The sequence below is a fragment of the Nerophis ophidion genome, linkage group LG11 (genome assembly GCF_033978795.1).
Source record: "Nerophis ophidion isolate RoL-2023_Sa linkage group LG11, RoL_Noph_v1.0, whole genome shotgun sequence".
Taxonomy (NCBI): Eukaryota; Metazoa; Chordata; class Actinopteri; order Syngnathiformes; family Syngnathidae; genus Nerophis; species Nerophis ophidion.
This window is the reverse complement of record NC_084621.1, coordinates 18,817,831-18,844,330: the sequence shown is the minus strand read 5'-3', so window position 1 is coordinate 18,844,330 and position 26,500 is coordinate 18,817,831. Positions and strand designations below refer to the sequence as shown.

The 26,500-nt window shown below is 43.5% G+C and overlaps 2 protein-coding genes across 2 annotated transcripts in view; both read left to right on the top strand.

Moving 5' to 3' along the window:
- The window catches only part of lmtk3 (lemur tyrosine kinase 3), a 42,664-nt gene extending 20,116 nt beyond the window's left edge, over positions 1 to 22,548 (top strand). The window contains exons 9-16 of the mRNA XM_061915236.1: positions 3,283 to 3,404; positions 6,606 to 6,755; positions 6,839 to 12,326; positions 12,407 to 12,570; positions 15,341 to 15,450; positions 15,529 to 15,851; positions 15,921 to 16,005; positions 18,934 to 22,548. Of these exons, the coding sequence (XP_061771220.1) occupies positions 3,283 to 3,404; positions 6,606 to 6,755; positions 6,839 to 12,326; positions 12,407 to 12,570; positions 15,341 to 15,450; positions 15,529 to 15,851; positions 15,921 to 16,005; positions 18,934 to 19,064 (6,573 nt within the window). The 3' untranslated portion in view covers positions 19,065 to 22,548. The remainder of the gene's footprint in view (positions 1 to 3,282; positions 3,405 to 6,605; positions 6,756 to 6,838; positions 12,327 to 12,406; positions 12,571 to 15,340; positions 15,451 to 15,528; positions 15,852 to 15,920; positions 16,006 to 18,933) is intronic.
- Positions 22,549 to 23,972: 1,424 nt separating this feature from the next.
- Positions 23,973 to 26,500, top strand: part of prpf31 (PRP31 pre-mRNA processing factor 31 homolog (yeast)) — a 28,081-nt gene continuing 25,553 nt past the window's right edge. Inside the window, exon 1 of the mRNA XM_061915251.1 lies at positions 23,973 to 24,135. The gene's annotated coding sequence lies outside the window, so the exon portion shown is untranslated. The remainder of the gene's footprint in view (positions 24,136 to 26,500) is intronic.

Here is a 26,500-nt window from a genome sequence, read left to right as displayed (position 1 = left end):
TCAAGTTCATATGTGAGTCAAGGCAGGTGGCCAAATACTTTTGGCAATATAGTGTGTGTTCCGCACCAGCACCGATGCCATTGAGAACCTTGCACCAACAAACGCTCAAAACCCTTACTCGAGAACCCCAACACCACCGTGACTGTTTGGTAGTGTTGTAACGATGCCAATATTTTGGTACCGGTACTAAAATTAATTTGATACTTTTCGGTACTTTTCTAAATAAAGAGGACCACAAAAAATGGCATTATTGGCTTTCTTTTAACAATAAAAATTTAGGGTACATGAAACATATTTGTATTATTGCAAGTTTGTTTTAAATAAAATAGTGAACATATTAGACAACTTGTCTTTGAGTAGTAAGTAAACAAACAAAAGACGACTAATTAGTCTGCTGACGTATGCAGTAACATATTATGTCATTTATACACTTATTATTTTGTACACATTATGAGGGACAAACTGTAAAAATTGATTATTAATCCACTTGTTCATTTTCTGTTAATATCTGCTTATTTTCTCTTTAACATGTTCTATCTAAACTTCTGTTGAAATGTAATAATCACTTATTCTTCTCTTCTTTGATACTTTACATTAGTTTTGAATGATACCACAAATTTGGGTATCAATCCGATACCAAGTAGTTACAGGATCATTCAATAAAATATTATACCTAATAAACCAATTATAATATGGCCAAGAAATATTGATGTAAAGGGTAGGTGTCGCATTGTTTTCTGTTTTAACATGTTCTATCTACACTTCTGTCAAAATGTAATAATCACTTTGATACTTTACATTCGTTTTGAATGATAACACAAATTTGGGTATCAATCCGATACCAAGTAGTTACTGGATCATACATTGATCATGTTCAAAGTCCTCATGTGGCCAGGGACGTATTTACTGACTTTACAAACAAACATAAATTAAAAAACAAACAAACAAAAGATGTTGTGATGCCAAAAAAATATTGACGTAATCATAGTAGTATCGACCAGATACGTGCCAGTACTTGGTATCATTGCAGTGGATGTCAGGTGTAGATCCACCAATGGCGTTGGTTTACACTGTGATGCCGGTGAGCTAAAGTTAAAGTACCAAAGATTGTCACACACACTAGGTGTGGCGAAATTATTCTTTGCATTTGACCTATCACCCCTGATTACCCTCTGGGAGGTGAGGGGAGCAGTGAGCAGCTGCGGTGGCCTCGCCCGGGAATAATTTTTGATGATTTAACCCCCAATTCCAACCCTTGATGCTAAGTGCCCAGTTAGGAGGTAATGGCTCCCATTTTTATAGTCTTTTGTATGACTTGGCCGGGGTTTGAACTCATGACCTACCCATCTCAGGGCGGACACTCTAACCACTAGGCCGTTTTAGGGAAGAAATTTGTTTCCCACATACTAGCTGCACTGGACTATATAATTATAATCAGGACCACAGACTGACCACAGAACTTTCCTCTGGAAGGTCTTATCTTGTCAGATGAAACAAAAATGGAGCTATTTGGCCACAATACCAAGAAATATGTTTGGAGGAGAAAAGGTGAGGCCTTTAATCCCAGGAACAACATGCCGACAGTCAAGCATGGTGGTGGGCCTGTTTTGCTGCCAATGGAACAATGAATAAGGAGGATTAGCTCCAAATTCTTCAGGACAACCTACCTAAATCCTCAGCCCGGAGGTTGGGTCTTGGGTGCAGTTGGGTGTTCCAACAGGACAATGACCCCAAACACACCTCAAAAGTGGTAAAGGAATGGCTAAATCAGGCTAGAATGAAGGTTTTAGAATGGACTTCCCAAAGTCCTGACTTAAAGGTGTGGACAATGCTTAAGAAACAAGTCCATGTCAGAAATGCAACACATTTAGCTGAACTGCACCAATTTTGTGGTGAAAAATGTAAGCAGAAGCTTGTGGATGGCTACCAAAAGTGCCTTAATGCAGTGGAACTTGCCAAGGGACATGTAAGCAAATATTAACATTGTAAACTTTTTAATATGGAAGGTCCCCATCCTTGTCCACAGTGTCGTCATTACTAAAAAGGTTTGCTCAAGCCGATAAATGTGAGAACTGAATAAGTAATTGCTTTTTCGACGTGCGGCAGTGTTGTTAACTTTGGGGCGGCATGGCGTAGTGGGTAGAGTGGCCGTGCCAGAAACCTGAGGGTTGCAGGTTCGCTTCCCACCTATTGACATCCAAATCGCTGCCATTGTGTCCTTGGGCAGGACACTTCACCCTCACCCCCGGTGCCGCTCACACTGGTGAATGAATGATGAATGAATGATTGGTGGTGGTCGGAGGGGCCGTAGGCGCAGACTGGCAGCCACGCTTCCGTCAGTCTACCCCAGGGCAGCTGTGGCTACAGATGTAGCTTACCACTACCAGGTGTGAATGAATGATGGGTTCAAACTTCTCTGTGAGTGCTTTGACTATCTAACAATAGAAAAGCGCGATATAAATCTAATCCATTATTATTAGTATTGTTAACTTCGTAATCATCGCTCGCATCGTTCAGTGCTAGGTATGCTTCAAAATACAATCCCCAAACCAGTGAAGTCGGTACGTTGTGTAAATCGTAAATAAAAACCATATACAATGACTATGCAAAGCCATTTATCAACAACACCCAGAAACGCAGCCGGCTTTGCTGAGCCCGAGCTCATCTAAGATGGACTGATGCTAAGTGGAAAATTGTTCTGTGTGCTTGTGGATGGCTACCAAAAGCGCCTTATTGCAGTGAAACCTGCCAAAGAACATCTAATAAAATATAAACAATCAAAAGTATGTATACTTTTATTATTATGGCTCAACTGAAAATGTGAGCAATCAAAAGTATGTATACTTTTGATTGCTCACATTTTCAGTTGAGCCATAATAAATTCATAAAAGAAGCAAACTTCATGAATGTTTTTTGCTCCAATCACTACATCACAAAAAATAATAGTAGTAGAAACTTAAGACAGCCATGACATCATGTTCTTTACAAGTGTACGTACACTTTTGATCACCACTGTGTTCTTAAAAGTCAATATCCTGAAGGTCAGAATCTTAATAAATAGGAATCACCATTCAGCCATGAATTGGTTGTAACAATCCAAGAGCATACGTTGAGATGCTTGCTTTACCATGAATTGATTAACGTGGACCCCGACTTAAACAAGTTGAAAAACTTATTCGGGTGTTACCATTTAGTGGTCAATTGTACGGAATATGTACTGTACTGTGCAATCTACTAATAAAAGTATCAATCAATCAATCAATCAGTCATGTGTGCGTGCAGGAGGACTATTACCTCACTCCAGACAAGCTCTGGATTCCTCTGCGCTGGATCGCGCCAGAACTGCTGGAAGAGTACCGAGGAGCTATCATCGTTACGGACCAAACCAAAACCAGCAATGTGTGGTAGGTTGTTGTTGTTTTTTTAATAAACACGCAAAAGAGGGCGGGAGGGGAGAGGAGCCCACCACAGTGTCACAGATGAATGTCTTCCAGGCAAGTTCCTGGTCGACATGTTAGCTACTCTGTGCTGGACTCCAGGTTATTAGTGCCATGCTTTCACAAAACCCAAGAGCAGTGAAGTTGTCACCTTGTGTAAATGGTAAATAAAAAGAGAATACAACAAAACCTTTTCAACAATTGAATAGACTGCAAAGACAAGATATTTCATGTTCACACCAAAGGTGGGTAGTAACGCGCTACATTTACTCCGTTACATCTACTTGAGTAACTTTTGGGATAAATTGTACTTCTAAGAGTAGTTTTAATTCAACATACTTTTACTTTTACTTGAGTATATTTATAGAGAAGAAACGCTACTTCTACTCCGCTCCATTTATCTATGTTTAGCTTGCTACTTGGTACTGATTTTTATCGATTTGTTAATGCACGCTTTGTTTTGTTTTGTCTTGTCAGACAGACCTTCAAAGTAGGATCTATCACATGCCTGCGTTTCACCAATCAAATGCAGTCACTGGTGACGTTTGACTCCGTTTCACCAATCAAACAGAGCCAGGCGATCACATGATTACCTGCACATTTTTATTTATTTTTTTATAAACCTCTATAAATTTCAACATTTACAAACAGTTGAAAATAATAATCAAAGTAAGTACAAAAACAGTACAAAACAGTATAAAAATCGTGGGGGCTGAAAATTTAAAGTAACTAAAATAGAATGCAAAAAATATATATATATAATATAAACAAAGGGCAAAGCCATAGGCTCACTCAATCTCAGTAAATAAGTTAAATTTGGAACACAACATCATCGTTTTCACAGCTTTTTGGTTGTTAGAGGTAGAGTGTTTTGATATAGAGTTCTAAATCTTTTTTAAAGGCACAAAAAACAGGTCGGGTATTGAGAAACTTACATTTATGAATATAAAACTTAGCCAATAGTATAATAGGCTTGAAAAGGTAAAACTTATTTTCAATTTTTTTTTCAATACAGTGTAAAACCAAATATATATTATTTTTTTAGTTGTTTAAGAGATATTCCTGGCTCTGAATTTGATCATTGCTATTTTTATGTTTTTTTTGCATTACTTGTTGCCGTCATCATTAAACAAACAGGTTATTCATCAGTTACTCAGTTCTTGAGTAGTTCTTTCACAACATACTTTTTACTTTTACTTAACTAAATATTTGGGTGACTACTCCTAACTTTTACTTGAGTAATACATCTCTAAAGTAACAGTACTCTTACTTGAGTATAATATCTGGCTACTCTACCCACCTATGGTTCACACTAACAAACTTTGTTATTTTTTTGCAAATAATCATGAACTTACAATGTATTGGCAGCAACACATTGCAAAAAATGCATTTTTACCAGTGTGTTACATGGCCTTTCCTTTTAACAACACTCAGTAAAGGTTTGGGAACTGAGGAGACACATTTTTGAAGTGGAATTATTTCCCATTCTTGCCTGATGTACAGCTTAAGTTGTTCAACAGTCTCCCACCTCTTCTTTTAGCCTTCACACATTTTCAATGTCTGGACTACAGGCAGGCCAGTCTTTTAATACAAACACCTGGCTTGGCATCGTCTTGCTGAAATAAGCAGGGGCGTCCCTGATAACAACATATGTTGCTCCAAAAGCTGTATGTACCTTTCAGCATTAATGGTGCCTTCACAGATGTGTAAGTTAGCCATGCCTTGGCCACCAATACACCGTCATACCATCACACATGCTGCCTTTTACACTTTGACCCCAGAACAACCCGGATGGTTCTTTTCCTCTTTGGTACGTTGGACACGACGTCCACAGTTTCCAAAAACAATTTGAAATGTGGACTGGACAGACCATAGAACACTTTTCCACTTTGCATCAGTCCATCTTAGATGAGCTCGGGGCCCAGAGAAGCCGGCGGCGTTTCTGGGTGTTGTTGATAAATGGCTTTGGCTTTGCATAGTCATTGTATTTTGTTTTTATTTACAATTTACACAAGGTACCAACTTCACTGGTTTTGGGGTTTGTATTTTGAAGCGTACCTAGCACTGAACAATGCGAGCGATGATTCCGAAGTTAACAACAGCCTCACGTCCACATAGCAATTACTTTTCGGTTCTCACATTTATCGGCTTGAGTTAGCCTTTTTAGTGATGACAACACTGTGGATAAGGATGGGGATCTTCCATATTAAAAAGTATGCAATGTTAATATTTGCTTACATGTCCCTTGGCAAGTTTCACTGCAATAAGGCGCTTTTGGTAGCCACCCACAAGCTTCTGCTTACATTTTTGACCACAAAATTGCTGCAGTTCAGCTAAATGTGTTGCTTTTCTAACCTGATTGAAACTTTGATTGATTGAAACTTTTATTAGTAGATTGCACAGTACAGTACATATTCCGTACAATTGACCAATGATTGGTAACACCCCAATAGGTTTTTCAACTTGTTTTAGTCGGGGTTCACGTTAATGAATTCATGGTACCTAGACTTGTTTCTTCAGCATTGTCCACACCTTTAAGTCAGGACTTTGGGAAGGCCATTTTAAAACCTTCATTCTAGCCTGATTTAGCCATTCTTTTACCACTTTTGACCTGTGTTTGGGGTCATTGTCCGGTTGGAACACTCAACTGCGCCCAAGACCCAACCTCCGGGCTGATGATTTTAGCTTGTCCTGAAGAATTCGGAGCTAGTCCTCCTTTTTCATTGTCCCATTTACTCTCTGTAAAGCACCAGTTCCATTGGCAGCAAAACAGGCCCAGCGCCTAATACTACCACCACCATGCTTGACGGTCTACATGGTGTTCCTGGGATTAAAGGCCTCACCTTTTCGCCTCCAAACATTTTGGCTCATTTTTTGTTTCATCTGACATCACATGGACAAAGAAGACTTTCTGGTGGAAAGTTCTGTGGTCAAACTTCATGAATGTTTTTTGTGAGCAAAAAGTATGTGCTCCAATCACTACATCACAAAAAATAAGAGCTGTAGAAATGATTGGAAACTCAAGACAGCCATGACATTATGTTCTGGGATCAACTTAGGCAAAAGTATTACCATATACTGCTTTGACCCTGTTTAGGACAAGAAATGTTGTTTTCATAAAAAATGTTGTCTCTCCTAGTTATTATGTCACCTATGTGCCACTTACAGGTCCCTGGGGGTGGTCATATGGGAGCTGTTTGAGTTTGGCTCTCAGCCCCACAAACACCTAAGTGATGACGAGGTCCTGACATTTGTCATCAAGGAGCGACAGATCACGCTGGCCCAACCGAGAGTGAAACTCTCCCATGCTGATTACTGGTCAGTGGTCTTTTTCTCAAAATGCTAAATTCCTTTTGACCTTTTTTGATGAATTTGACTCATGACCCTTGTCTTCTCCTCAGGTATGAGATCATGCAGTCCTGCTGGCTACCTTCGTCTCAGCGCCCTTCAGTAGCACAAATATTCCTTCTCCTTTCTTCCCTCCTGGCCGCCGAGCGGGGGACGTCCAGGGGGAGCGAGGATGAAGAGGATGAGGAGTACGAGGAGGCCAGAGGGAGGAGAGGCGGGAGCAATGAGTCGTTTGAAAAACGCTGGGATTTACTCCGCCCACCTGCCTTTCAGGCTGCAGCTCATGAGCGTCAAAGGAAGCCTGAGGACCGACACAACTCCTACCCTTTGCTGGACCCCGTGGGAAATCGGGGAGCACATTCTTCATCTGAACTAGACGACATCCTGACCGTGACTGAAACCAGCAAAGGCTTGAACTTTGAATATTTCTGGGAGAAGGCCCATGCCAGACGAGGCTACAAACCTCTCCCCCCAGCACAACCCATCCCGACGGTGAACAACAACCACAGACAGTCCTTGGACACGCCGACTGTGGTCCCGGTAATCAGTGCACGTAGCCCCTCCCTTGCCAGTGAGTACTACATCCGATTAGAGGAGCACACTCCCCAGGACAAGTCCCCGACTCTAAACGGTAACGCCCAGCTGTCTTGCTGGTCGGACTCTATTTGCCCAGGAGAGATGGAGCTCGTTGAGATCCGCAGTGGCATGCTGGGAAAAGAGCGAGTACCTTATTGCCCCTCAGACAAGTGTGCAGCTGGAAAAGGCATCCGGATGGTGCGATCGAGGGAAGTTAAACTCCAGGTGCCCAACACTGGGGTGGCCGAATTCAGAGACACTTCGAGCAGAGTGACCGACTTCTCCGTGATTGATTTGGGTGAGGATGATGAGGAGGAGAAGAACTCTGAAAAGAAACCACCTGCGAGTTCCCAAGCGCCGGTGCTTCCTCCAAAGCCTCGCTCCATGTCTATGTCCTCAGCCAACCACCTACACTCCCGCGCCCTCCCTGCACCCCCTCTTGGATACAGAGGACTACCACACTACAATATGAGTGGCAAAATTGAGACCGACCCTCTTCAGATGAACAGCTGCCTACCGTCCAACTACGGTCACTTGGGACTCCATCGCTCCCGACAGACTTTACCGCCATCTCCATCCCTCTCTCCCTCACTTCCCCCATCCAGTCACCCGATTTACCCCACAACTCAAGGGTGTCCTCCACCTCTCCCCCCTCACTCTAAACAAAGAACTTACCCGAGCTACAACATTGACTCTTACTCTAGATACAGTAGTGGATTTAACAGAGATCATCTATCCTGTGACCCGGGCACCAGACACACAACACACAACTCCAAGGACTCCCGTGTGAAAGACTTTGACTCGCCCGTTCGTAGAGAAAACCCCTTGCGGCCCATTTATCGCAATATACCTCGGTCACAGCCTCAGCCAGATGGGCAATCCTCATCTAGTCCCACCTACTCAGACGAGGATGATTCCCCCTTCATGTCCCCTGAGAAACAAAGCACTTCAGTCACTCATTCCACCCTGTCAGAGGATGTAGAGCCGGTCGTCGCAGGGATCTTTTCCAGAGGAATGAAAAGAACCCAGTCCCGCCTCGACACAATCCTGCCGGCCATTTGGAAAGAAGATGCAGAACTCCAGGCAGAACGCGTGGCTGCTGCCAAGAAATCCCCCATGCACCTATTTCTAACAGAAATATCTACTGTGACCGAGGCCAGAGAGTGCAAGTCCGACAATTTGTGGGAGGAAGAGAAAAGAGATGGCGAGAGATCCAAAAGCTTTGTGTTGCCTAACAAAGGGATGCGCCGCTCCCAGTCTCTGATCACGGAGCTAGGCTCGGCAGGACAGTCATTGGGATCAGAGAAACACAACAACAGCACAGGGAAGGAGAAAGACTTTAAAGCCCCTGATGAATCATTCCAGGGGGATCTTTTTCTGACGGAGATCGATACGGGAAGAGATCTGAATGGAGGGTTGGGAAATGATCCTGTTAAATACCTTTGCCCGACAGGACCAAGGTTGCCGTCGTACACCTGCGATCCAGGCCTTGCCTCATCCACCGAAGCGGAAGTTGCGTATTCCAAAGGTATCAGGCGGTCACGCTCGCTTCTCTCTGAGATCACCACAGGAAAGGCAGAGAGTGAACTCCAAAAGGCAGAAGAGGAGCAACAGACAACAGAAATGACCAGGGAGGAGTTCATGAAGGAAATTCAATCAGCAGAGACATTTCTGACTCAAATAATATCCAGACAAAATACTGACAGGAAAGAAGCAGAATCCTCCCCTACACTTCTCTCACCAGAATATGAGTCTATATGTATCGACCCAAATACTGCCCAGACCATCCGGTTTCAGTCAGAGAGCTCTATACGCTTCTCCAGCAGAGGAAAAGATGACCCGCAAACTGAAGCGATATATGCTCAGGTGACCAAACGTGCTAAAAAGAGTGACATTAAAGTTTCTACTCGACCCGAGATCCCAATCCTCCATATAGGATCAACTGTTAGACAGGAGGACAAAGCAAGTAACACAGGCCACTGCCAGTCTACGGACTATGTCTTTGCGGAAATCATGCCCAAAAACGGCTTACTGCACAACCAAAACATTACGTTGTGCCAAAAAGACAACAAGTGTTTTGATGGCCCTGCTTTGCCCACAAGAGGTGGAGAGCAAACTGGGGATCTTTCCAAGGATGCTGATGAGTCCATTACTGCAAAATCACTCATTTCGAATAGCCCAAAATCTTCTTCAGTGGAGAATGGCGGACTAGTGAGGGATGACGATGATGAGAACCACGCCTACAAAGTGGCAGTTGATTCAGATTGCTCAAAAGATTCATCACAGCACAATGACAGCGTTCAAGAAAAACTAGTACCCGAAGAAGATGCCGCCATTCCAAATACTCCAGACTGGGATGCATCCACTGACATTTCCCTGGCCCCCTCCACTGACTCCGTCTTGTCACCTATGACGTCCAGCTCTGCAGACTGCCTCACCCCTAGTGACTCCTGGACGGGAACGGGTGGCTGTGGGTGGCGGGCTCTGGGAAATGAAACACCACACCGGGACTCTGCTTATTTCTCAGACAGTGACTTAGAAGGGGATGGGATGAGCAAGAGGAGCACTGACGGGCTTATGGGGTCCAGGCCGACCAGCGGACGAGGGGGCGAGAGGGGAGCGCTCACGGGGATCGAGGAAAAAACTGAATTAGAAGAAGAGGGTGAGGTGGAACACAAGCGCCCTTTAGGAAACTCAGCTAATTCATTTGAAAATACACCTGAGGCCACAGATATTCCAAGCAAAGGATTCAAACCAGGGAATTGGGACGATTCTAGCATGTTTCTAAATGGTAAAATCTCCTCCCAACCGTATGTTAGTTCCCAAACCAAAGACTGTGTGGACTTTATTGATGAATTGTTCTCTAAACTTGAGGGTGAGCCGCTAAAAAGTTCACCGCACAGCGATGGATATGCAAAAGACCACCACAACACTGATTACATAATTTCTCAAGGAGCGGACTGCAAATACCTAGACTCTGTGGAGGAAGACATAAATATACCTGCCAGGAGCCTTATTGTGACGTGCGCTCTTTCCAAAAGAGCCAACAGCAAGGAAAACATACACATGGAAAAACAATCTCTCAATGTCCAACACTGTGAAAACAACATTGTAGAATCCTCTGTGAACAGCACAGAGTCTAGATCATCTCAACTGTGTGGTGGTCCATCCAACAAAGAGAAAACTTCATCATTAGTAGATTCAAGCGTAGAGAAGTCCTTAGACAAAAAAGCCAGTTTACAGTTTGCCTCCTGGGTTGAAGAAGGCGCTGAGAGAAGTAATACGGTGCCTGACCTGGAGCTGCACCACACAGACCACAATCAGGTGGGCCTGAGCAATCTGAACTGCATGGAAGACCAAACAGCAGAAAACCAGTTGGCCGCTATAAAGGACTTTTATGCCACGGAAGACAGGTCGCCGAAGAGAGGAGTGTCCCGTAGCCCTAACAATATTGATACGGAGATAAGGGTGGAGGAGAAAGAGGACAAAAGGACTGGTTGGCTTGACTGCCAGCGTCATTCACAGTCAAATGACTTGCACTTGTGGCCAGAAGAAAACGACCAGTGGGCTTCTCCAGAAAAGAGGTGTCAGGATAATGAACTGACGTCCAAAGTGTCCACGGTGTTCCAGGATAAAGCACGAGAGGCAGGAGAGAGTCCATCGAAGGGTCAGGAAATTTGGGAGGCTGAAGAAAACGATGAATTTGCAGGAAGTGAACCCCACCCTGCTGTGGTGGAAACATGTGGGGAAACATGGAACCAAGAAAAGCAGGGACTAAAGGGAAGTCTATTGGTGAAGGATATCACCAATGACGACACTCAGCCAGATGTGGTGAACGTGCAACAGGCGGAGAATCTTGAAAACCCTCTTGAAAGTGGCAGATTTGATGCAAAGGGGGAAATACCAGTGATTGAAGTGGAGAACATTGAAATCCCAGATCCAGAGAATTCTGAGAAAAGCAAGAAGCACAGTTGGTCATGCGTGGACACAAACGGGGACGGGCGACTTACGGGGTCAGAGGAGAATCAAAATTTTAACATTTGGCCTCAGAGGGAAGACACATTACCACCCACAGAAAAGCACCCTAAGTTAGTAAACTGCTTCCCTCACACTTTAGAGAGTAAACATGCCAAAATAACCATTTGCATTACTGATGCGCCAGACGAGAACTTGGACCAAGAAGACACTGAGTCTTACTTACATTCTGAAGCTGAAATGAGACCATGCAGTGCAAAGCAACACCCGGAAGAAAGCGTGAGTGCCGAGAAGGAAGAAGAGAACTCAACGTTGGACAACTTCAGCTCCGTGGACTTTCCCAGTCCTCCTCCAAGTGTGGACCTCGATGTGCAGGATGACAAACTGGAGAGTTTAGATGACTCTTTTCCTAGTCCACCACCATCTGTTTCAGAGGCTGAAGAGTTTGGTTATACCGGTCTGGAAGACTGTAACATTGAAACAGATACAACACCTCTGACTCCATGCATCCCCTCTGTGGATACAACACTAGATACTAGTGAGGGAGACCTCACCTCTGAGACAGGCTGTTCGGATAGTATGAATCAAACACAAGCTCCGGACAGTAGCCTGCCAGAATTATTAATTTCTGGGTGGAAAGATATGGACGAAGAGGCCTTGGAGGATTTTGAAAAATTAGAACAACTTTGTAGAATATCTGGGGATGAGGAAGAAGCCCTGCGGGACAGTTTCCTGGGGAACCTAGAGATTTTGGAGTCCCTGAAGAAAACACCTGATCAAAAAGACACCATTTGTAGCAAGTCTGGAGAGGCGATAACTGACTTGTCTACCAAAGCGAGAAGGGCAGATTGGAAGGAAGATGGAACTGGTTCCTCAAACCAATTTCAAGAGGACAGGAATGATGTGCCGAAGTCAACAGGACCAACGGCAGATGCCAAGGACCAGGGTACTCTTTCCAAGTTGACCACCAAGAACGGACTCATGATGCAGGTCAGAAAAACTCAATGTGGCCCCGAAGGACAAACAACTGGTTGTACCTATCCGGCTTTCATTTTTTTCTCTTACGTCAGGTGTGCGAGGAGCGACTGCAGTACTCCCTGAGTGAGAACGTGAAGACAAATGTGCTTTGGGGAGAGACATTTAAGGACACCGTTATGCTCCGGCCTTGGGGGGATCAGACGACTGAGGGCGGCAGCGAGACATTTGCTGATGAAGTACAAAACCAGCATGACAGGTACAGACCTCTACCTACACAAATACATCTACAAACAACAAAATAAAGAAAATATTAGTTAAATCTTTTCTTGATTCACGGCTGGGACCAGACTGCTCAGATGTTACAGCGGCCAGCTAAAAACTTAAGGGCTTCTGGTTCGAATCCAACTTCCACCATCGTAGTCACTGCTGTTGTGTCGTTGGGCAAGACACTTCACCCACTTTTTTCCCAGTGCCAAGCGCTACATAAAAATAATTCACTTCATTTCACATATCGGGCTCAAAAAGGTTGTTGACCACTGATTTAAACAGTTGACAAGACTATGTAAGGAATGGACTTGGGGACAATAAGATTCTCGTTCTACCCCTGCCGGTGTTATCTTGAACAAGGCCCCCAAATCTTAACTTCGCTTTTTTCTGGTAGCGCTCCCCTTTGACTCCTATTTACTGGATCCTGCTGTTGCAGTTTAAGGGAGCACAGTCAGTACGAGTCAATGTATTAAATTGGTCTGGTTTCTCAAATGGTTTGGCTCTAATTAAGCATTCTACAACCCATGGAAACACTTTAATCCGATTATTTTCGTTTTTTGAAATGTCACACGTACTCACCTGGGTTATGCGATTGGAACCCAGATCTCTTGAGGGGGGGGTGTAAGCCGGAGAGGACCCTTTGTATCCCGCATCCACCAGTCTTAACGTGTAGGAGATAACATGAAAGCAGATACAATTCATTAAAAATGTCGGCAACATTTGGAATAAGGAGAAGGCTGTTTGTATGCTTCACAAATTAAAAGAACAGAACATTTTTAAGTGCATCCATGGTAGACAAAAGAACCGGAGATTAACAAAACAACGTAATGGAGAATGGCGGCTTAATCTGGACTCCCGGACAAAACACAAATTAGATTAAAGAAAATGAAGCAGGTATATTAAAGGCGAACTAGATGAGGCAATTCCTGAATGAATTGCGTGTAAATGCTCCAATGCTGAAGTTGAACTGAAATCCTGGAATTTTTTTAGAATTAGAGCACACATCTCCCAAACAGGCTGAATATTTTGAAGTGTGAACAGATTGAAATATGGGTGAAAAATATGGGAGTTGTGGAACTTTGAAGAATGGTCCATTGATTTCAATGAGAATTTCCCCCAAATTTGGGAATTTCGGGAAAAGCAGGATTTTTTGAGAAAATGGTAAAAAAAACAAAAAACTTCAATGGTCTGAATGAGTTGAAATGGTTGGTGTTGGAATTTTTCAAATCAGTCGAGAAATGTTGAAGTGGCAACATTTTTAATTGAGAAATGGTATTAAGGAATTTCGGGAAAACCGAGAATTTTTCCAGTTCGAAAAACACCTTTGTTTTTTTGTCCTGGTTAAGAGGAATGTTTGGATGGTGGAATGGTTGAAAAATGTGGAAGTACTAGTCGCCGGAAAAGAGGGTCAAAAAACGGTTTGAAAAAAGGAGAATTCTGGGAATTCCTGGAATTTGTTTTACTTGGAAAATTTAGAGTTTAAATTTCCAGGATGAGTGGAGTATATTGAAAGTGGAATGGTTGGAATAGTTGGCCCTGCGGTGAGGTGGCGACTTGTCCAGGGTGTACACCGCCTTCCGCCCGATTGTAGCTGAGATAGGCACCAGCGACCCCAAAGGGAATAAGTGGTAGAAAATGGATGGATGGATAGATGGATGGATGGTTTGAATGGGTTGAAAGTTTAAATAATGGCCAATTCATTTTAAACAGGAAAAATGTCCTGGAATACCTGGAAATCTGGGAATTTTTAAAATTTGTCAAGGGAAAGCCCGCGATTCCCGAATAGGCTGAACAGTTTGAAGCTGGAACACTTTGAATCGGTGAAAAATGTGGAAGGTAGCGCCAAAATGTGGAGAAGAAGAAGTAGTTTAATATATAGATGAATTTTGGTGTAGAAAAGCATATTATTGTGTGACTGACTTGGAGCATTAACACAATAAGAATGTGGACACAAACCTCTTCACACTGCATTTGTGCAATGATTAACAATAAGTTAGTCGTCCACACAACTGGCAAGATGGTCCACAACAACAGCTCGAACAGTATTGGCCAGGTAACAGTCTTTTCTTTCCCATTCAAAACTCCTTCCATCCAGCCACGGCGCCTTATGAAAGTACTCTGAGACATTCAAAAGTTTTGTTTCCATGATTCTCCATCTGAAAATTCCTTTGATAAAACTCTCTCCAGTTGGTCTTTCTTTGCTTCGGAGCTTCATCCGCCCCGGTACATGCTCGGTAGTAGCCTCATGTTGGGAGTACAAGCTTCATTTCTTGATGCTTTCTGCTATTTATCATCAGCATGACCACTGGAGATGTCATATTTGTCATCTGTGCCAAAATTACAGCGGACGTCACGACAGAGCTAAGCTGTTGACTGGTTAGGAGCCACAGACGTTCGGTGTGACATCATAGGTCAACGGGAAAAGCAATATATATATCCACGCTAAAAGGAAATGAGCGCCCCCCAGTGTATGGGAGGCTCATGTATGACCATTGGTCGCATTAGAGAAATTATTCATTACTTATCGTGTTAAGCAACATCAGCTAAGATTTATCTGAAATGCAGATGCAGTCATCAAATGAGCCACATCCGGCTCGTGAGCCATAGGTTCCCTACCCCTGGCCTAATAGCAAGGTTCCCTATGGAATCCACATGTTCTTCGCAAAAGTTATGTCCTGTCTTATCAAATTGCTCTTGAGTTGGAGCTTCATCACAGACCTGACAAACAAATCTGCGGTGTTGTTTTGCCTTTGTTTCAGCCAAGCCGTGCAGGACAATGCGTGCGAGGAAGCTAACCCCGAGACCCTCACTGTGATAGAACAAGCTGAGATCACAACGCTGCAGTCGACTGCAAACCAGGCGATCAAAGGTACGTTTTGTTTTTGCCCGGATCGCCCTTCTTTCGACACTTGACCTCAAACGGGCCTTTTGTCTTTGTCCCCGGCAGCCAAAGTAGCCCGTCTGTCTCTCGCCCTGCCGCCACTCGCCCTGACTCTCCCCCTCACCCCCGCCGGCAAAGACGGCACAATCGGGTGCCGGATCGGAAGGCGGAGGGGTTTGCTCTCAGCAAGCGAGCCCAAAGATGAGGAGGAAGACGAGGAGGAGGACGAAAGCTCCCGGAGGGTCGTTGTTGTCACGGAGACGGATGTGGACAAGCGCGTTGGCCTGAGGAGCCTCCTCAAGTCACCCAAAGAGCCGCTAGACCGAGAGAGGGACCGAGGGAGAAGTGTCTCTTTTTTTAATGATGTCACTATTTATCTGTTTGATCAGGTAAAATGCAAACAAGTCATGGTATGCTTCCAAGAGCACAATGTAATCGCTTTTCTTGTATTGCCACAGGAAACTCCAACCAACCAGTTAAGCACTTCAGCGCAGATTAGTCCGGCTGCGGTGTCCGTCAAAAACACCAAGCTGGACTTTAACGGTGAGCCTATGTGTGCATAATCCAATTTATAACTCGCACACTGTCAGGTTCAAACACTGATGACATCTATTAAACAGACGAGAAGCAAGGAATACTGCAGAAACAGAGTTCCGTTTGCCTCAATGAAGCGACACGTGTATTGGGCTGTATTGTTATGTTTACTAAGGGGATGTTACGAGGGGAGTAATGTTCATAAATGTATTATATATATAGTCAATTTATATATAATAATAACAAACAATACTACTGAACTATATAATGGAGTGTGACAAAATCCAAGAGTGTATGGGTGTGACTATGTGTGTAGATTAGCTGAAGGGTGTGTTACCACAGTGTTGACAAGAACGAAGGAACGAGGAAGTCCATGGAGCAGGCAGGATCAGGGGCGAGAGAGAGAGGCGTCAGAGTCCAGGGGCGAGCGAGGAGTCGAGGATCGAAGGAGGCAGTCGAAATCCAGGGCAACGGAAGGAAAACAGGTTCACTATATGAGAACTAAATGTCCGTGAGGATCCCTGGGTCCACTGTTTTTTTAAGCAGCTCGCCTTCATCAATTCCAGGTGTGTAGAAAGGCAATCGTCTGCAGGCTTGTAGCTGCGTGGGCGTGCTGCTCTCAGCGATAGCAGGGGCGTGTTCGAGCGCGCTGTCAGCTGAGAAAGCGAATGTGGGCGTGGCCCGTGGTGCGCTCGTTATGAGGCACAGATGAGGATGCATTGGAATGCGCCCCGGCCGTGACATGTATTCTAGTTACAAATCCAAACTACGTTCTAAAAGTCCAGCCCGCGTGCTTCCTCTATTTATTTGGGATGTGCCTGTTCACATCACTGAAGCTGTCGCTGAGGGAAAGGGCTAATCTCGACAACTCCAGTTAGACACAATAAATGATTATACAAAAAAGCAAATGTGTTGATGCTGGTGATATCGCCTTATCTCTGCTCTGTCTGCGTCACGGCGGTGTTCGGCCTTGGCAGTCAGCAGGCCGTTCCTGGACACAGCCGCTGATACCAGACTGGCTTGCAATCTTTTGGATTGCCAGCTTTGCACAGACAAAGAAAAATACCACTTCAGCACAATTGACGTAAACGTTGTGTGATAATATATAAATAATTGTTCTAACAACAAACCTGGGGCCTCGTTTATTAAGAGTTGTGTGGATTTCTCACAAAGATTTGGCATACCAGATGAGGTGGTTTGGCATCTGGTCAGGATGCCACCCGGACGCCTCCCGAGGGAGGTGTTTAGGGCAAGTCCGACCGGTAGGAGGTCATGGGTAAGATCCAGGACAAGTTGGGAAGACTATGTGTCCTGGCTGGCCTGGGAACGCCTGGGGATCCCTCCAATGGTAGCTGGACCAAGTGGCTGGGGAGAGGAAAGTCTGGGCTTCTCTGCTTAGGGCTGCTGCCGACCAGACCTCGGATAAGCGGAAGAAAATGGATGGATGGATGGATCATAATTTTCGCAATCTGGGCACGCCCAAGCAAGGCTTCTTTGGGTGGCGGGTATGTTGAAGCCTATCACAGCTGCATTCGGGCAGAAGGCAGGGTACACCCTGGACTAGGGTTGTACGGTATACACACCTGGGGCCTCGTTTATTAAAAGTTGTGTGAATTTCCTACGAAAAATTGGCATACCAGATGAGGTGGTTAGGGCATCTGGTCAGGATGCCACCCGAACGCCTCCCTAGGGAGATGTTTAAAGCTGGTCTGAATGGTAGGAGACCACGGGGAAGACCCAGGACACGTTGGGAAGACTATGTCTCCCGGCTGGCCTGGGAACGCCAGGGGATCCCCCCGGTAGGAGCTGGACCAAGTGGCTGGGGAGAGGGAAGTCTGGGCTTCTCTGCTTAGGGCTGCTGCCGACCAGACCTCGGATAAGCGGAAGAAAATGGATGGATGGATGGATCATAATTTTCGCAATCTGGGCACGCCCAAGCAAGGCTTCTTTGAGTGGCGGGTATGTTGAAGCCTATCACAGCTGCATTCGGGCAGAAGGCAGGGTACACCCTGGACTAGGGTTGTACGGTATACACACCTGGGGCCTCGTTTATTAAAAGTTGTGTGAATTTCCTACGAAAAATTGGCATACCAGATGAGGTGGTTAGGGCATCTGGTCAGGATGCCACCCGAACGCCTCCCTAGGGAGATGTTTAAAGCTGGTCTGAATGGTAGGAGACCACGGGGAAGACCCAGGACACGTTGGGAAGACTATGTCTCCCGGCTGGCCTGGGAACGCCAGGGGATCCCCCCGGTAGGAGCTGGACCAAGTGGCTGGGGAGAGGGAAGTCTGGGCTTCTCTGCTTAGGCTGCTGCCGACCTGACCTCGGATAAGTGGATGAAAATGAATGGCTGAATGGACCATAATCAACGCAGTCTGGGCACAGCCAAGCCAGGCTTTCCTGGGTCACGGGGGTGATGGAGCACTCAGCTGTATTTGGGCGAAAGCCGGTGTACACCCTAGACAAGTTGCCACTTCATCACAGACTAGGGACCATTTAGTGTTGCCAATCAACCTATCCCCAGGTGCAATTCTCTGGAAGTGGGAGGAAGCCGCAGTTCCCGGAGACAACCCACGCAGTCATGGGGAGAACATGCAAACTCCACCTAGGCCCAACGTATTGTGAGGCACATGCACTAACCCCTTCAGTACCGTGCTGCCCCCTTGGTAAATACACAAATCATACTGAAATCAGCCATGTTTTTGGGATCTGCACGGTTTGCCCAATCAGAATTCTGTAGGAGTTAGTCGGAGCTTCTTCCTTTCTGGTGTTTCCAGCGGATGACAGAGGGTTGAGATTGTCAGAATGTGGTGGGCTTCCATAACGGAGCTAAATAAGGGATAAATAAGACTTGTGATTCAGATCTGGTTTTCTCAGAAGTTTTATGAGATTGGTCGACCCCGAATGACTAATCTCGCTCTCTCTCTCACCTCCAGGGCCCAAAAGTAAAGATTCCAAGCGCAAAGAAAATTCCCCGGGCAAGGCGAGAGCACCTGTGGGCGGGGCCAATGCGGCGTCATCGTCACGTTTCACCGTCAGCCCCGCCAAGGACCCCCACTTGATGTGACGCGGGCGACCCTCTGAGACTCTGAAGCGAGCCCACAAACAACCAGCCGTTCACCCAGAGGCTATTTTTGTATTAGACAGGCGGAGGAAAGAGGAAGACTTCCAATTGGTGGAGAGGAAAGCCGGACATTAACCAGGTTTGACCAGCTCCACTGTTTACAGAGTTTATTGGAGGAACGGCAACCTGGACTTGGTTTGGACCAGTTGGGAGTCTTGCTGTCTACCAGCGTTCTCTTTTCTGCTGTGTTCTCCTCGACTCCTCCACAAATATCTCCTTTTTTTTCTGCTTCCTTCTTTTGAAATCCTATCCATGCCTTTATGCCTTTTCATTGTCAGGTCTACATTTGTACAAATGGTCCTCCTACGAGAGACAACGACGTGATTCCGGCGCTGGTCTTCTTAGACTACTTGGGAAATGAACACCCGTTTCTTTCTTTGTTCTACGGTGGCTGACAAGGGCAAACGTACACCCACATCCACATCTAAACCTAACCCTAACCCTAACCTCTAACCCTAACCCCAACCTCAACCCCAACTCTAACCTCTAAACTCTAACCCTAACCTTTTAACTCTAACTCCAACCCGAACCCTCCACATCTAATCCTAAACCTAACCCTAACCTCTAACCCTAACCCCAACCCCAACCTCAACCCCAACTCTGACCTCTAACCCTAACCTCTAAACTCTAACCCTAACCCTCTAACTCTAACCCCAACCCGAACCCTCTAACCCTAACCTACTCTAACCTCCAGTATTTATATATTCATTGTCAATATATACTATATTGCCAAAAGTATTAGGCCACCTGCCCTTGACTCACATATGAACTTGAAGTGCCATCCCATTCCTAACCCATAGGGTTCAATATGACCTTTTGCAGCTATTACAGCTTCAACTCTTCTGGGAAGGCTGTCCACAAGGTTGCAGAGTGTGTTCATAGCAATTTTCCACCATTCTTCCAAAAGCGCATCGGTGAGGTCACACACTGACGTTGGTGGAGAAGGCCTGGCTCTCAATGTCCGTTCTAGTTCATCCCAAAGGTGTTCTATTGGGTTCAGGTCAGGACTCTGTGCAGGTCAGTCAAGTTCATCCACACCGGAATCTGTCATAACATGTCTTTATGGACCTTTTCATGTTGGAAGTGGAAGGGGCACGCTCCAAACTGTTCTGTGGAATTGTCCAAAATGTTTTGGTATCCTGGAGCATTTAAAGTTCCTTTCACTGGAACTAAGGGACCAAGCCCAGCTGCTGAAAAACAACCCCACACCATAATTCTGATTATTTGGATGGGTGGCAAAATACTTTTGGCAATATAGTATATATTTGATTTATTGAAATCAGTGTTTATTAACCTATTGTTAGAGTATGGACACCTCTGTTTCAGAGTGGCTCCTAAACATGGCCATCTGGGAGGATATGGCCAGACAATCTCATAAATGATTGGTCAAAAACCCCTCACGTGACTACCGGGCGCCATGTTTAAGACCCCCCTCTTTTAAATTTAGGCTGCCATAAATAAATATATATACTTCTTTCTGGTGACTCGCCACAAATACATTCAGACCGCCATACCTTTGTTGTGCACAAATTTAGCCAACCCCAAAATGCACATGGGGACGGCGTGGCGTGGTTGGGAGAGTGGGCCGTGCCAGCAACCTGAGGGTTCCTGGTTCAACCCCCACCTTTTACCAACCTCGTCATGTCCTTGGGCAAGACACTTCACCCTTGCTCCTGATGGGTGGTGGTTAGGGCCTGGCATGGTAGCTCCCGCCGTCAGTGTGTGAATGGGTGAATGTGGAAATAGTGTCAAAGCGCTTTGAGTACCTTGAAGGTAGGTACAAGTACAACCCATTCACCATTTACATATTTAGTTGCCCGGAAAAGGGTGGAGTGCCATCTCCGGGTTGGGGAGGGGACCCTGCCCCAAGTGGAGGAGTTCAAGTACCTCGGAGTCTTGTTCACGAGTGAGGGAGGAGTGGATGGTGAGATAAACAGGTGGATCGGTGCGCCGCCTTCAGTAATGCGGACGCTGTATCGACCCGTTGTGGTGAAGAAGGAGCTTAGCCGGAAGGCAAAGCTCTCAATTTACCGGTCCATCTACGTTCCCATCCTCACCTATGGTCATGAGCTTTGGGTTATGACCGGAAGGACAAGATCACGGGTACAAGTGGCCCAAATGATTTTCCTCCACCGGGAAGACCCAGGACACGTTGGGAAGACTATGTCTCCCGGCTGGCCTGGGAACGCCTCGGGATCCCCCGGGAGGAGCTGGACCAAGTGGCTGGGGAGAGGGAAGTCTGGGATTCTCTGCTTAGGCTGCTGCCGACCAGGTCTCGGATAAGCGGAAGAAAATGGATGGATGGATCATAATCAACGCAGTCTGGGCACGCCTAAGCCAGGGTTTCTTGGGTCGCGGGGTGTGTTGGAGCCTATCTCAGCTGCATTCGGGCAGAAGGCAGGGTACACTCTGGACTAAGGTTGTACAGTAAACACACCTGGGGCCTCGTTTATTAAGAGTTGTGTGGATTTCCTACGAAAAATTGGCATACCAGACGAGGCAGTTCGGGCATCTGGTCAGGATGCCATCCGAACGCCTCCCTATGGAGGTGTTTAGACCATGTCCAACCGGTAGGAAGCCACGGGGAAGACCCAGGACTCGTTGGGTAGACTCTGTCCCCCAGCTGGCCTGGGAACGCCTCGGGATCCCCCGGGAGGAGCTGGACCAACTGGCTGGGGAGAGGGAAGTCTGGGCTTCCCTGCTTAGGCTGCTGCCCCCGCGACCCGACCTAGGATAAGCGGAAGAAGATGGATGGATGGATGGATGGATGGATGGACACACACACACACACACACACACATATATATATATATACATATATATATATATATATATATTTACATACACATATATATATATATTTATATTTGTTTGCTCCTGCCGCCCACCGTGTTTTTTTTTGTTTGTTTGTTTGTTTTAGTTCCTCAAATCTTTTTGTCTTAGTTTTCTGCTTTCCATGTATTTATTTGATTAAATTGCAATATATTTGATTACCATTTTTTCGGGACAGAATACATCCAGGTTACTCCTCCTGTAAGATCTTCATAACAAATAAAGCAAAATATTTTCCCAGACGTCTTAATTGCTTAAAAAAGTATTTTGTATCATTCTAACTGTCAATATATGCTTATCTGTATGATATTTTGTCCTGTAAGGTTTATTTCCCCCCCCATTGTTGAGGCGTGTTAGCCGTGTTGTCGTTCTTTTCGAGGCAGTCGGTGTAGCTTAGCATGCTGGTCATCCGTAAATAACCCATTTATTTGTGTCTCGCTATTAGTTTGTTGCTTTATTTTCTACAAATAATGCTGCGTCACGCAGTCAAGGTCCAGATCGTCTGTTTAAGTGTTCAAAGGTTCAAAACCTGTATTGTTTTAAGAAATGTTTTTAAGGGATATTGTACAAATGAGGGGAAAGAAATAAAAACAACAAAATGTGAATTTCCATTTGAATGATCCATTTTCACTTGTGTATGAATGTCCAAACATTCACACATATTAGATTTCACACAAAAATCATCTATTTATTTAAAAAAAAAAATTCTATATGCATGGATGTCCAAACATTCTCACATATATGATTCTACACACAAAAAACATCTATTTATTATTATTATTATTGTTATTGTTATTATTATTACTATTATATGTGTAAATGTCCAAACATTCTCACATATAAGATTGTACATACAAAAAACCTCTATTTATTATTATTATTATTATTATTACATTTGTAAATGTCCAAACATTCGCACATACAAGATTGTACACACAAAAATAATCTATTTATTGTTATTATTATTATTATTAATATGTGTGAGTTGCCAAGCATTCACACACATACGATTCTACACGCAAAAATCATCTATATATGATCATTATTAATATTATGTTTATTATTATATGTGAGAATGTCCTAACGGTCTCACATACAAGATTCTACACACAATCATAATCTATTTATTAGTATTATTAATATCATTAGTACAATTATTATATTAGTATTTTTTATTGTTTTGTGAACATCCTAGGATTCACACGTATCAAAAAAGCATATATTTACTGTTATTATTATTATTATTATTGTGTAAATGTCCAAACATTCACACATGTAAGATTCTACACACAAAAATAATCTATTATTATTATTATTACTAATAATAATAATAATATTGTGTGAATGGCCAAACATTCACATATATAAGATTCTACACACAAAAATCATCCATGTATTATTATTATTATTATTATTAATTTTATTGTGTAAATGTCCAAACATTCACACGTATAAGATTCTACACACAAAAATAATCTATTATTATTATTATTAATAATAATAATAATACTATTGTGTGAATGGCCAAACATTCACATATATAAGATTCTACACACAAAAATCATCCATGTATTATTATTATTATTATTAATTTTATTGTGTAAATGTCCAAACATTCACACATATAAGAATCTACACACAAAAATCATCTATATATTATCATTATTATTATTTTTACTATTTTTAGTATATCTGTGAATGTCCTAATATTTTACACACAAAATGTTTTTATTTATTCAAATTTATTATTATTATTATTATTATTATTATTCGTAGTAGTATTTTTATTATTTTGTGAACGTCCAAGCATTCACACATATAGACAGCCATGACATTGTGTTCTTTACAAGTGTGTATATATAATTACATTCAACTATAATTACTTAATTTAATTAACACCCCCCCCCCCCTCACTGTATTGTACTGTTTTTTGTACGTGTTTTTTTGTCCTTGTTCGTATGTGTGTTTGTAAATGTTGAACTTTATAAATAAAGGTATATAAAAAAATCCCATAAGGCAAAGCGGTATTGTGACGTCATTGTCCCGCGACAACTTCCACTTCCACTGAACATTGCTACCAAAAACTAAGACGTAAGCGTCTTATTTTTTTCGGAGAGATTTTTTCACATTTTATAGGACATTTTCGTGTTTTCTTTCGTGTCCTGAGGCTCTAACTTTCGAGGTAAGTTTATATGTTTCTAAATCTTTATTATTGTTAGCCGGCTACGTATCGCTAGCTTGTATGCTATGATGCCCCCTTGTTAAACACGCTAAAGCGATGGCTTGAAAATAGTTGAGTTTTTTATTCCTCCTCATTTTAGTTTAATATTTATTTAGCTTCCGTTTCATGCGTGGTGTTTTATTGTTCAGGAATTTCTGCGGTGTTTGTTGCAGACTGAAGCGAGAGAGTCGGCAGGCTATGTTTCAATGTTGGCCTCAATATGGCGCCCTGTATCACGTGGGGGGATTTTGGCCAATCAGATGAGAGTATGGCCGAAAGATCTCCTCAGTGATTGGTCAAAATTCCACACATGGCTACACGACGCCATTTTGTGTCCAACTAGAAACTGAGTTGACCAAAGTTTTTTTTGTTTTGTTTTTATAAACCTTTTATTTATACATTTGCAAACAGTTGAGAAATATTAATCAAAGTAAGTACAAAAACAGTACAAAACAGCGCCAGGGGGTTGTAAATTCGAATTAATCAAAATAGAATGCTATATATTTATTTATATATATATATATGCATATATATATGTATGTGTATATGTGTGTGTGTGTACATATATATGATTATATGACTATATATATGTGTATATGAATATATATTTGTGTATATATATATATATATATATATATATATATATATATTACAGATGCGCGGTTTGCGGTCTCATCCGCGGAGTCCGCGGATAAACCGCAGGTCGGGCGGGTGACATGACAAAAAAAAAAGATTTTAAATAGATTCGGGCGGGTGGCAGTTGAACCATTCGGAAATATTTGATATACATAGTTCAGGGATCGGTAACCTTTACCATTCAAAGAGCCACATTGGACCCGTGTCACAAAGTGAAGTAGACAATAGGAGACGCAAACATTCTCAAGAATGTCTGCCGGCAGTCTGCCAGTCAATAAGTATTAGGGCGCGCTATGAAGCCATTGCCTTTGACGCCTTCTACAACATGTACAATCTACTTGTCAGTCCAGCAACATGTTGTGTGTGGCTTCCGCAGACACACGTACACGACTGCAAGGCATACTGGGTGATACAGAGAACACTGATGGTTGTGATATAAACAATTTTATCACTTTTACTAATATGCGCCACGCTGTGAAGCCACACCAAACAAGAATGACAAACACATTTCGGGAGAACATCCTCACAGTAACACAACATAAACGCAACACAACAAATAACCAGAATCCTTTGCATCCATGATTATTCCTGACTATATTATACACCCCGTTAGCAGCAAAAACCCCACCCCCTCCCCCTCCCGTGCGTCGGTAAGGTGGGCGGGGGTGTAAAATATATTCACACTTTGAGTGGTAAAGGTGGCCAACCTCTGATATATAACAACGGGCGGGCGGTTGCGTTTCTTATAAAATGTTGGTTCGGTTGGATGACGACTTTAGTGATGCGGTTGCGGATGATATATTTGCCTATCCACGCATCTCTCATATATATATATATATATCGTATATCCTTGAGGGGCGCTAATTAATTACCAAAAGGCATGCGGTAAAAGTAAGCATGCACTAATTATTTTAAAACCTCTTCTCACTCCGGCACTTACCAAAGGCATGCAGTAAAAATTTGAGTGTGATGTAAGCTTGGACCTTAAATCCTACTGAATAGCTCTTAATCTTCTTCACTTTATGCGATTTCAAATTGCCGGTATTGAAATCAGCCTCCTCCATTTTGAAAATGATGACAGGGGAAGTGTCACTCGTGACGTCACAAGTTTGACCAGGCGGTAACACTAAGCATGCGCTAATTTTTTGCGAAGCGAGTTTGACTTGTCAGTAATTCAAGGCAGGCGAATACTATATGACCTGCGGCAATTCAAGGAAATACGGTATGTTACAAAAGGAATCTCTTTTCCTCAACAATTGGTTCAACAATAACATTATTTTAGTGAGTCAGCTTTTCAATAAGGAAAGTCAACTTTTTAATTACCAAGAATTTGTCAACCATTTTAAGATACCTGTGACTCCCAAACACTTTGCCATTGTATTTGATGCCATTCAAACAGGTATTATTATGTTGTACATGGCTTACACACATCCTCTTTCGGGAAACTTTGCTTTGATCAGAAAAATCCGCAGCTTTTTCCATAATGATTGTGTGTCTGTCTCCTATGTAATTGCCCTCTGGAATTATGTTGTGAATGACATCTGTTGGGTCAAAACGTGGTCCCTTCCTAACAGGTATTTACTTACCAACAAAGTCAAAAGAGATATCTTTTAAAATCATTCATTGTTATTACCCTGTAAAGACTGTAATTGTTAGATACAAGACGGACATTGATATTACCTGCACCTTT